Raw genomic sequence first — 12,655 nt, 5'->3', positions numbered from 1 at the left:
TAAACTGTCAAGACTGTGAAAATGAGAAAAATATCGCAAATTTCTTGATTTTTTGAAACAAACGTATCCTACTTCACAAGAAGTGAGTTACTCTTGGCAAAATATAACATTGTAAAGGTGAGAAAAAGTTAGGATATCTCTATTTAATACCTTGATTTTTTAGCCATGGTTTAAAATGTCGACATAAAATATAAATAAATCATGACCCCCAAAAATGTTGATGGCGAAAATTTCAAAAAATGTGTCTTTATTACATGTCTGTTTTTTGCAATCTGAAATATAATTTACTTATTATGGCAGAAATGTCCATCCTAATATGGATTTTTTTATTTGAGAATCAAATTTAAAGAACACTTGAATTTGTACACAGGATGGAAATGCCATCTACGATCCTTGCAGAGTGAAGGATGTTATAGTGCCGTTATCAATAAACCGAAGTGAAATAGTGATTACTTACTCAAATGATTCAGTACCTTGGAAAAAGTGTTTGGAATGGGAGTACAACATGACTGATTTTGGCAAAACCATCATAAGCGAGGTAATTATTTATTTATATTAATATTATTTTCCAAAAATCTGGTTTGGCGCACTCACACAACTTTCCTTGCCATTATGAAAATTTGCATTATACTCGTAGGTACATGAGTGATACTCGTTGTAATCTATCACATCATGTACCGTATTATTTCAAAATTGATCATCTGACGCTAGTCAGACTCATCTCAAGTCTACTTTTTAAAGATCTGAGCCAGCTTATCGTGTGACAGGACAGGTACGCTGGAGCTCTCATTAAGAGCTCTCATTTGAATAGGAGCTCTCATTTGAATAATAATTAGGAGCTCTCATTTGAATAATCACATTTTCTTAAATTTCGAGTTTATTTTCAATTTTAGGTGGAAATGTTACTGGACATTAATTGTAGAGATATTCATGCTCGATCTTTTCCACTTGAAATTTTTCGTTTACATTGTATCTGAAGCCTGATAATTGGAAAACTAAAATCTAACTTTGCATGGATGGGGCGGAGCTCCTGAAATTTTTACAGATATAGGACTTGTGGCAGTTGATAGAGCTTATCAATGACTACTTAAGGTATAAATTTAGGTTTATTGCCATTTTAGCCGCCATCTTGAATTGTATTTGATCGATATAGTTTGTGTCGGATCCTTGTAGTGTAAGGACCTTAAGTTCCATATTTCATTCCGTTAATTAGGAGATGAGGTATCGTGTACACACACACACACACCACACACACACACACACACACACCACACACACACACACAAAATAAAAACTCTCCCTCAATTCAAACTCTTCCCTCAGAGAGAAAAACAGCACTTTTCACTCCAGATATACAAATAACTATTTCTACCTCAGGAAAATTGTTGCCCTCGGCTTCGCCTCGGGGTTAAAACTTTTCCCTCGGGGAGAAAAAAACAGTACTTTTCACTCTAGATATACAAATAACTATTTTCATATCATATAGAGTTCAATAATTATTTTCTTAGTTTATATTATGTAAATTCATCTATAATTTTGCTGCGTTGTAATAAGCTATTGTATATAAGTGTATAAGCCAGTATATATTGTAATCTACATAAATAAAGTAATCAATCAATCTTTTGAAACAAAATAAAGTATCTAGGATGTAGAAAATTGCATGTTCTCTATATACTTGAAATGTCTTGATATTGACGAACACCATGAACTAAAAATTAACTATAAGTTAGATAAAAATAATCCAGACACTAATAGAAAGGAGACATTCTCATTTGTTGATATGAAATTCTTATTTTTTACGACACCTCATGATTCTGAGATAAGTGAAATTCGATAGAAAACACATTTTTGTGATACTCATTAAAAAATTGAATTTCCTTTCAATCTTCTACGCTGAAACATTTTTAGCTCTACTTGAATATCGGGAATGATATTTATTCTACAAACAATTATGTGGTTAAATTAGAAATTTGAGAAAGTTGCAATTATTCCACACAATTCGGCAACACTGTAATTTGTTCAGATGGAGGGCCAAATCTCAACTTATTTCATAAAAACTTTCATTTTTGAAATGTAGAAGATGTTTGATTATTGTAAGATGTTATTTTATAATTAGCAAATTATCTCAATTGATAGATGACGTTTTCATTCTAGTGGAACCTTGTCTGTGAAAATCAACAACTAAGCAACATTGCAGAAATGATGTTTCTACTTGGAGTTGCTATTGGAGGTCTTGCTTCTGGGTTCTTTTCGGACAGGTTTGATTTAATGTTTATAGAATATTTTTACTTTGAGAGTCACAGAATAGAAATTTTTGGGACAGGGCATTTTTTGAGCCCATAACAGAGGCTACAACGAGAATAATATAGTGCAGCTAGAGTTTGAGAAAACCCAGGAATTATTGAGTTAGATTCAATAATGATTAATGTTAAATTGATTTTTTTTTCAGTATGAAATTTATAATTATTGGGAAGTTTTTTGTTAATATTCTATTTTTTATAGTCATATGGCTGGTATATTGTACATTTTTTATAGCACCTAGTTAAGTAGACTAATAAGCTATTCTATTTTGACTTAAATTGATAATAATATTGTTTGTGAAGGTTAAACCCATTGGTCAAGGATTAAATTTAAGGTTATTTTTCATATAAAACGATATTCTGCTTTTGCACTTCGATTTGAACACTTTAGCACTGAATTAATTGATGTGGCTTTCTGCGTTGAAGTCTCCTGCATGGAATAGCACGTTGAGCATTGCTTCAATGGATTGCTTCCACGTTCACATATTGATGGAGTCTCTTCTCATGTTTTTCCGCAAATGTTTGGATTTGACTGATGACTGTCATCGCCACTCCCAGGTTGCAGTGGAGATCAGAGTACCTGATTTACCAAGGAGCGTCTACACAACTTCTGAGTACTTTTATTCTGGAAGCGCTGGATGATGTCGATATTGGATGGTCAGGTGCAGCCCAAGAGTTTAATTCCATAGGTCCACACAGTGGCGCCATTTCACCAGACTGTTAGAGGGGGGGGGCAAAAACCAAGAGGTATGAGGGGGGGGAACGAATACGCCCAAAGGATAGAGGGTCCTGTGTTTCCCCATAAAACGTTATATTCGAAGATGTTATTATATATGCTTCATTTTCTCCAGTTTTATACAAATGTGGTTGAAGTATCAATACAAGCATATAGGCCTACATTATTAGTTAATCATGAAGTATTTATTAGAAATATAGGCCTACAGAGAGGCCCTAAAGTAGGAATACACTGGAACAGATTTCTTTAAAATCATGGAAAAAGATAAATTTTTCTTTTACAATGACAATTTCAACAATTTCATAGGGGATCATATTCTAATTGGAAAATTACTTTCAGTTAGAAAGCTAAAGAAACATTAAGCTGTTCCCATAATTCTCACAAACTCTGTAAATACATTATTGATTGTCTGATTGTGCCCTTTCTTCTGCTTTCACTGTGACATCTTGCAACTTGTTAATTCTCACGTTGAAATTCATGCAATAGCTCACTTATTGTGCCCTCATCAATAATTGTACTCATATTCTATATTTAAGCTTCAACTATACCACAGAGAAAAATATATTCTTTATTACTGCGTACCCATACTTTCAAGGCAATTGCCGTGCTGTTTAAAAAAAGTATTAAATTAGTATGAGATTCTAAGGATTCGTGTAGATAGACCCGCATTTTCATTATTCATCTGATCCTTGAGGGGGCCTAGGCCCCCCTCTGCCCCTGGGTCCACAACGGCTTGAGAATCTGCTTGTAGAAAATTGTTCATTCCTCAGGAATTGATCTACTCTCAAAACTTATATGAATAGATTCTCTCAAGTTTTAAGAAACGGTAGTTAACGCATTTCCTACTGTGACTGATATTTTATGTGCTCCATTATGTTTGATTCTAAATTGATTGTAATCCAATAATATTCATCAAATACTGCATTTAATCACATATTCATTCTCACATTCGGAAACAATCTGTAGGCCTATGTTGCTACTGTGTACGTCATTATAATCTTGAACAGAGGTTCAAAACTTTATTAAGAGGTACCATATTCCAATTATTCATTTGTGGAATGTAGAAGAACTATTGTTATATGCTATTTTATAATTAAAATATTATATCAATTAATAAACAAGTCGTTTATCTTAGTGATTTTTATTTTCTATAAGAGTAACTTGCACTTACTAATAAGATGACTACTATTTTATTTATTCTTATTTATTATTTTTACAAGAAAGCACTGACTGGGAGAGGAAAACTATAATGTTGCTCCTTGTAGCCTACTATTTCTCACCCAAATTTAGATAACATTATAAGAGTCCGGAATTGGGAAATGATTTCACTTTCTGAAATTTATTCCATTTCTACTCAAAAACTCATAATTTTACATTTTTACGGTTGAAAAACTGAATAAAAATGAGAAATATTACGCTCGAATCACCCATCATTAATTGAAGAATGTTTGCGTAATTTAAAAAAAATTTGGTGCCAGAAAAACACAACTCACTAGGGTACTCACAATTTTGTATTCGTTTCATCATTTGTTAACTATTTTCGTTGATAGGTTGGGCAGGAAAAACACACTGATGGTATCACTTCTTCTTCAAATTGTACTCGGACTATCAATTGCGTTTGTTCCCTGGCTGAGTCTCTATCTTGTCCTGAGGGCACTTCTTGGCTTTGTTTGTGTCAGCGTCGTCTTCTCAGGATTTGTCTTGTGTGAGTATTCTAATGATTTCTATTCAAACACATATTGAAAAACAGTCTCTCCATCATTTAATTTTCCATCCTTTGACTCTTTCATGAATCTTAATATACCTTCTGATTGTGTGATCAGTTGAGAGATGATACAGAGCCAATTGCTGATTGATTCTGTTTTGTTACATCTTCAAACTCATTTAGCGTACTTGTTGCCATAGAACAAAGGTGATGATACACCATTGACCAAAAATTACAATCAATGATCAGGCCATTTCTTAGATTTTTTATTATGTGATGTTTTCCAATGGGGAGTTGATCACATAAAATATTGAATAATATTGAATCATGAAGGTGGAGGAGTATTACAGTAAAAGAAATCACAAAAATGTAAATTTATCAATGAAAAAGTTTAATTTCGATTTAGTAGAATGAGAATCAAACCCGTCTTGATTGGATAAGTTTCAGTTTATTGTTGTTGCTTCAACCAATTCAATGGTAGAATAAGCCATTAATAAACTAATATTATTGTGGGCTTTGAAATAATAGTTTAACATAATTATTTCAATGATTTTAGGTTGTCTAGATCCATAGCAAACCAATTCAAACCAGAATTCAGAATATCAATAAGATTTTAATCAATAATTTGATTTTATTCCTTTGATAGTGGCATCGTAAATTTGCTTACTTCTGGACAGTGTTCACAGTGAGAGAGAAGGAATGATACATGTGAGTGAGAGAGTTGGTCTCACTTTTACCTGCTCTCTTGGAACGTTTGAGGGGCCAGGGATTATAACTATTCACGACTTTATGAATTACAAATAAGTGATATCATAAACTACCATATGAATACCTGCTAATGTAACCTATGAAATTGTTTCACATTCTCAAATAGGATCCAGAATTCTCTGTTGTATTCCTGACATAACACAAATATCGATTTTTTCAAATCACACCAATAAAGTGCCTGATGGCCTTATTAAAGATTGCAGTATCTAGATTGTGAAAATTGCTATTAGGCCTATCAGATTTATATCCGAGTTATAAATCATGATCAGTTCAAATTCATTGTTTCATTTTCATGCATATACAGCATGAGAATTAATAAAATTGACTCTTAGCAGAACGAAAACAGAAATTACCACCAGCGAAAGAGCAACTTGCTCTCTGGAATCTTTATCTAAAACTGAAATTAAAAGTAAAATATTACGCAAAAGAGAAAACTATAATCAAGTTTGATTGGAATACCAAGAAAATTAATAAACATTTCACAATTTATCCTGAAACTGAGCGAGCCAATTAAAAGAATATTGAAAAGATTACTGACAAGGATTTGCTGTAGGCTATTATGAATACTGTCAGAAATACAACCTGTTGGATAGAAATAAATTGAATCGGGTCAAATTTTTCTTAAAGATAAGTAAAGCTAATACATATTTCTATGAAGAGATGATTGATATTCTTCTGAATTCATTTTATAGGTATGGAATTGGTAGGCGGGAAATGGCTTACGATATCTGGAGTATCATACCTATTCCCACTGCCACTCGCTTACATTGTCATCTCAGCAATTGCCTATTACATAAGAGATTGGAGAAATCTTCAAGTTGCCATAACTGTTCCTGCAATTCCATTCCTATTACTTTGGTGGTAAGTCAAGACAAAATTTATTTTACTGAATTTTTCAATTTTTCCCTGTAGAGCATGATAATATTACCATATATTACTATTATATTCTGTAGTACTATATTATATTCATGGTACTATTAGGTATATTCCAAAATTCTATGTAGTAGCTACTATTAATATTACATAACATTTGGGAATATTAATTTTCCTCACATTACACATACTTCAAGCTGGGAAAGAGAAAAGGAATAACACTGTTAATAAACAATATATTATAAATAATACTACTTACTTTTAAAAACTTCTACAAAAACATTCATCAGTCACCGAATAAAAAAGTACAGATTGAAATTAAATTATTGAATCGCCGAAAGAAAAATCGTTACCGTACTAATAACATTAATATATTAAAACAGATATTGTATAAACAATACAAGTGGTTATAATGTAATCTATGTATTCTTTCTAACCAAGTAACCAGTAAGTATTTTATAGGTATTATCATAGTAGTATTATATTATTTATTGTATTATTAAGAATATTTAATTATATGTATATACATAGTATTTTTTAAAAAACTGACTGTATTTTGACGTAGCCTATTACAATTGAGTTTGTTTAACGGCAATAAAAATATTCTTATTCTTAACCAATTTTCTAACCAATAGTCTAACCAATTTTCAGAAACATCAATCTGAATAAAAAATATCTCATTTTCAAAAAAAAATCTAATCACTTAGGGTACCTATATCAAATTATTCATTCCACTTGGGAATGTAATAACATGCAATTTGGAAGTTGATAAGATATTGAATAAATTTATAAATTGATAGTCATTCCTTCGTATACAAATCAAATAGATGATTAATTTGCGAATAATTCTGATTTTTTAGGGTGCTACCAGAGTCACCAAGATGGTTACTGACAATGGGACGTGTTGAAGAGACAATGAATGTACTCAAAGAAGCTGCTCAAGTGAACAGAATGGAACTCCCACCAGATACCCATAAACTATTGAGTCGGGTAAGTTGAATATTGATATCCTTTGGTTTTCAGGTTTATTTTAGAGTTGAACAATTCAAATTCAATATTAAAGCTGCTCATAAGAGACCCTGTTACAAAGCAAACCAAAAATGGTTAATTGCGTTAACAATTTTTAAACTTGTGACAATTTTCCTATAGTGAGGTCCACGTTATAATGACAGTATTTGATCAACTTTGGTTTTGCTATCCTTATTGTCTATCATTCGACAAAGCCGGTGGTACTATCCTTTTCTAGCTCCACAACGATGACAATTATGTTTTTGACGGTGTAGAAATATAATTATTTAATGCAGAGAATTGGCATCGCTATTCTTCTATCTTTATCCACTGCCATTATAACGTGGACCACACTATAAATACAAGCTGAAATTATTTTACCTCCACGTTTATCAATTAATCAGTGACTAGTTTATTCATTTAAGGCAACAAATATATTTAAATCATGAATTCAGCAAAAAGTCAAGCATATACAGTTAGTGAAATTTACAACATCTGAATAGGAAGAATAATATGAAGATAATCAAGCAAAATTACAATGAAAAGGTTTGAATTCAAAGTATCATCATTATATTTATTTTTGGCTGAATGAGATGGGTACTCGATGTGATTTCAAGAACTTGATTCACAAATGTTGAAGGTTTAATTCTTGAAGTGTGGTAATGTCGTACTGTATATGTTGCTATAGCTTTTTCACTCAATGACAACAAATTCAAGAAACAACTATCGTACTGTCCATAAAAACTGTTACCCAACACTCTTAATAACCAATGTAATTTAGGTACGGTACTTCACATTGGTAAATTATATCAGGAATATTGTATTGATATGGAGAAGTAGATGGGACTTTATAAAAGTCCTATTACCGGTAATAATAATACAGTGTAATTATGCATCCATAAGCTCAATTGTGTTGTATTTCTAGAATTCTTCAGAAGAATTAGCGCTTACCCGCTTAGCTTATAGTGCTACTGAATTAATTAAAAATTGAAAAAGACTATTCATAACTTGATAATGTAATTTTTGAACATTCTGAACGCTCTACTCCCCAAGTATTCAATAGCCTGAATATATTTATACTTAAATTCATATTCAATCGAATTCCAATTATTAAATTGCAATTGTGTGGTACAGGTAGCCTACAATGAACTTTGATTTCCTCTAGCAACATTATTTGTATGGTGTTCCAGAGTATATCCAAGGTAGAAATGTCAGAATCGCCCAAGGTTGGATTTGGAGATCTATTCCGGACACCAAGAATCCGTAAAATATCGTTGGTTCTCTACGTTGTCTGGTTTACAGTCTACCTCATCTACTATGGAGTTGTACTCAACTTATCAAGCTTGGGTGGAAATATCTACATTAACTCCATAATCTCTGGTTAGTCACAAATATTGTTCAGCTAATTATTCCCACTATATATTGTTCAATACAAATTATAATTAATCAATGAGAATAGAAAACGTTAGGGGGAAATAGTTAAGGCGAATCTATATTACCATATGCTATAAAGCTGCATCTTATTCAACTATTACAGTAAAACATCGATAATCTTGACCTAGACTTATTGGGCCGGGACCCTTCTCGATTATCAAATTATACGGATTATCAAAATTGTACTTTGAAAGAAGGACTAGCTATAAAATAATAATAATAATATCGAGTGACCTGGCTGGCTCAGGTCTGGTGTCAGAGTTTTCAGGTTGCAACTGATCAAGGACTAGAAGGACTAGCTGACATTATAATTATTTGAGAGTAAACTGTCTGAAATCTAATATTTTTCAACATAGATGGGTGCAGTAGAGGATCTAAATTATAATATAAATAAAAATACATTTTTCAATCACTGTATTGAATTTTATTCACATTATATGAGTTGCTGCCTTTATTTCAATCCTAGAAGGGAGAAGTTAGGGCGCAGCCGGCCCTCTCTTACACTCAACTCCTGAGTTTAAAACAAAATATGTACAGTGAGCAAGAGACAAATCCAGATTACTAATTATCCGAATCTTTGACTTTAGAAAATTATCGTCCCTCTACCGTACTTCTCAATTCAATATATTATAGCCTTGCTTTATTCAATACTAGCTTACTCGGCGAACCGCCAAAAAGTCAATGTATCTCATGTCACACTTGACTTTATTTGGTGAATCATGATATTTATCTGACAATCAATATTTTCATTTGCATCTCAATACGCGGACTTCCTATGTGCTTAGTCATGGAGCATTCCGAAAAAATATTCTTCTCAATCAATTGGTAGTAATATCTATCAGTAAAGTGTTAAATTAAACAAATAGATAGGTTAAATTGGTGTTTTATGATGAATTTGATGTTTTAATAGTTGTTGATTGTCAATAGATGTTTCCAGTTTCTCAATGATAGGGGAGTGATGATTATTTGTATAGGTCTTCTAAGGAACGATTAATCTACAACTGGTACCAATCAACTACACTAACTTCAACTTCAAACTACTGTTTTAACACCAGTTCACATTTTATCACAGGGTGACGTGTTGATTATACAGCTGGCAACTTTAGATGCTAAATCATATTATCACATATGATCTTGAATCATGATCCGCTCTTCGGTAGCCGCTCTGCCGATAATTTTGAAATCATAGGTCTGTAAATGGATTGATAAATAATTATTATTAGCCCTCCTATTAAAATTGAAATTTTTGGTCAGAAACCATCCCCAATATTCACACAGCATATTCCCAAATAAGTTTCATGCCGTTCTGTCAAGTAGTTTTCGAGTCTATAGGGAACAAACAAAAAAAAAACAAACATACATACAAAGAAACACACAAGCAGACATTCATATATATATATATATATAATATATATATATATATATAGATGACTATAATTTTTTATGGGTGCTGAAGTTTTTGGCAACTCTTTATTTTGGCAATTAAAATTATATCAAATTATAATCTATGGGAATTAAACATCAATATTTGAATAGAATCCACAACGATAATGATATTAGCAGCAGGCTACAGCATAGCAATATTATAATAATAGCATTATTTTTTATATTATTAATCTAATGAATAGAGTAAATGAATAAATAATCATATATAATATCTAATAAATCATGTAATGTTACATGATAACATGTAAATTATTATCTCATGATTTGAATGATAAAGTAAATGATTATTCTGTTTAATTTATTTTACAATTTCAATTCCAGGAGCAGTAGAGTTCCCTGCAATAGCAATCAGTATTCTTTTTCTCCTGAAGATGGGAAGAAGGTGGCCTCTCTGCTTGACCGTTATAGGAGCAGGAATCTCTTGTCTACTCACGATACCTGTCCCCAAAGGTAGTAATCTAAAATTTATTTTTGTAACACAATAATTAATCTAATTACTATATTTCTGTATATTGGATAATTATTTATAATTTCGTACATCAGGCCCATCCATTTCTATAATGTTTAAATAAATCAGGCATTACAATTAAACAAAAATTACAATGAAACAAAAAACTGCTTATTTACAAAATTAATTTTAGAAATTAATGTTCTAATATCTTTATGGACAGAATAACACTATTACGGTATATTAAACGAGCAATGATAAGAAATCAACATTTGTAAGAAAAGTTTTTTTTTAGATTTCCATTGGTTGAAAATCACATTTGCAATGGCTGCCAAATTCTGTATTTCATCATCGAATGTGGTGATGCCGGTCTACACGGCTGAACTGTTTCCTACTATAATGAGAAATCTGGGCGTGGGTTCGTCCAATGTACCGGCTGGAGTGGCACTTATGCTTGTTCCCTACTTATGGAACTTGGTAAGCACATATTTCAATCCTTATGAATAAGATTCTAAGATAATGAAGATCTTACTGTAAGCTCTACATCCTCACTCTATTGAAAAGATCATAATATGGCTGGAATTATTATTATTATTGGAATTTACTCTATTGGAAATGACGTATTCTAACTTCTCCAACTTATAATAAATAATATTTGGAGTTGGACTATCTTAGATCTTACTAACTATCTGTCACTTTGGACATTCTAAATAAATTAATGAGTATCAGGATTATACCTGGAAGGCTTAGCTTAATGAATCTAGGACCGTGGTAGTTATAAATGATTATTGGATTGCAACCTAGCTGAGACAGACTTGATTGCCAAACAAACAATTAATACGATTCTAGTATATTAGGATACGGTACTTAGTCTTGTTAAACAAATTTTGAACCTGGCAAAATATAAATCTGAGAATAATTCTCAAATGCTATTCGTTAGTGTCATCATTAAGAACAACTTTCATTGCTTCAAGTAGCCTACTAACATTGATATCTGATTCAAAAATATATCTCATCAGACATAAAACACAAACAATTATTATTTAAAAAATATGTTAAACGAAAATCGTAATGCAATTTCTAATTTGTTTCCATCTATTAGACTGACTGGCCGCTATGTCTTCATATAAAATGAGCGCTGCTATCCAAAGATTGTCAGTTTGGTGTAAGTGTAAGCATTCCTGACTGGCAATTAGGAGTTACTGGGTTCGATTCCCGGGCTAGCAAATGATTTTTGTATAGTAGCGTTCCTCGAATTCCCTTACAGCATTTAATTTAGATTTTCATTTAACAATAATTATTAGTAGCCTATTATTATTATTAAACTGTATTATTTTTCTCTGGTCGAACGTAGAAATGTGTAGAGCATGGCTCATTGAAATTGATGAATATTCAATAATTGGTTTGAAATGAATTGGCAAATATTGTGTTTGCTTGTAGGCCGATATGAATACTAACATGCCAATGGGAGTGCTGGGATTCTTCGGCATAATTGGTGGAGCATCCGTCCTCTTACTGCCAGACACCGACAATTTAGCTGACACTCTCAATGACATTGAATGAGCATTCGGTTTGTATTCTCATAATCCCTCTATCGCCCGGTTGCACAAAAGTCTGTCCAATTTTAATCATGATCAAATGCCACGAAAACCAATCAGAGAAGCCTTCTTTGCAAAAAAGCTTTCCGTGAGCAACCGGGCCTTCAACTATAATCATCAATATATTAAGCGAGCAATTTCTGTATTTATATATATAATATCGGGGCAACTTGCTTCGCTCCTTATTTATTCTTTTATTTATTGATAAACAGAACACAGTTCTTCAAAATGATTGGGGAATGACTAAAAGGAACAGCCCAAACTATTTCTTCCCCGAATTTTGATTTATACACTATAAATATTCCAAAAGTAGGTAATGTTCCATACACTTGAATTCAG

General features: G+C 32.0%; 1 protein-coding gene across 5 annotated transcripts in view; it reads left to right on the top strand.

Annotated features, from left to right (window-relative positions):
• The window catches only part of LOC111050196 (organic cation transporter protein), a 293,656-nt gene that overhangs the window by 244,857 nt on the left and 36,144 nt on the right, over positions 1-12,655 (top strand). For all 5 annotated transcript variants that reach the window (XR_005571820.1, XM_039432639.1, XM_022336473.2 and 2 more), the window contains exons 3-11: positions 371-538; positions 2,155-2,258; positions 4,587-4,741; positions 6,202-6,370; positions 7,243-7,372; positions 8,581-8,770; positions 10,592-10,720; positions 11,014-11,195; positions 12,159-12,288. Coding sequence is in view for 4 of the 5 variants with exons in the window: in XM_039432639.1 (XP_039288573.1) it covers positions 371-538; positions 2,155-2,258; positions 4,587-4,741; positions 6,202-6,370; positions 7,243-7,372; positions 8,581-8,770; positions 10,592-10,720; positions 11,014-11,195; positions 12,159-12,281 (1,350 nt within the window). In the remaining variant the exon portion in view is untranslated. The remainder of the gene's footprint in view (positions 1-370; positions 539-2,154; positions 2,259-4,586; positions 4,742-6,201; positions 6,371-7,242; positions 7,373-8,580; positions 8,771-10,591; positions 10,721-11,013; positions 11,196-12,158; positions 12,289-12,655) is intronic.

Source organism: Nilaparvata lugens, chromosome 7 (genome assembly GCF_014356525.2).
Source record: "Nilaparvata lugens isolate BPH chromosome 7, ASM1435652v1, whole genome shotgun sequence".
NCBI classification, from domain to species: Eukaryota; Metazoa; Arthropoda; class Insecta; order Hemiptera; family Delphacidae; genus Nilaparvata; species Nilaparvata lugens.
Note: the sequence above shows the minus strand (reverse complement) of the source record. Positions and strands in the feature narration are given on the sequence as shown.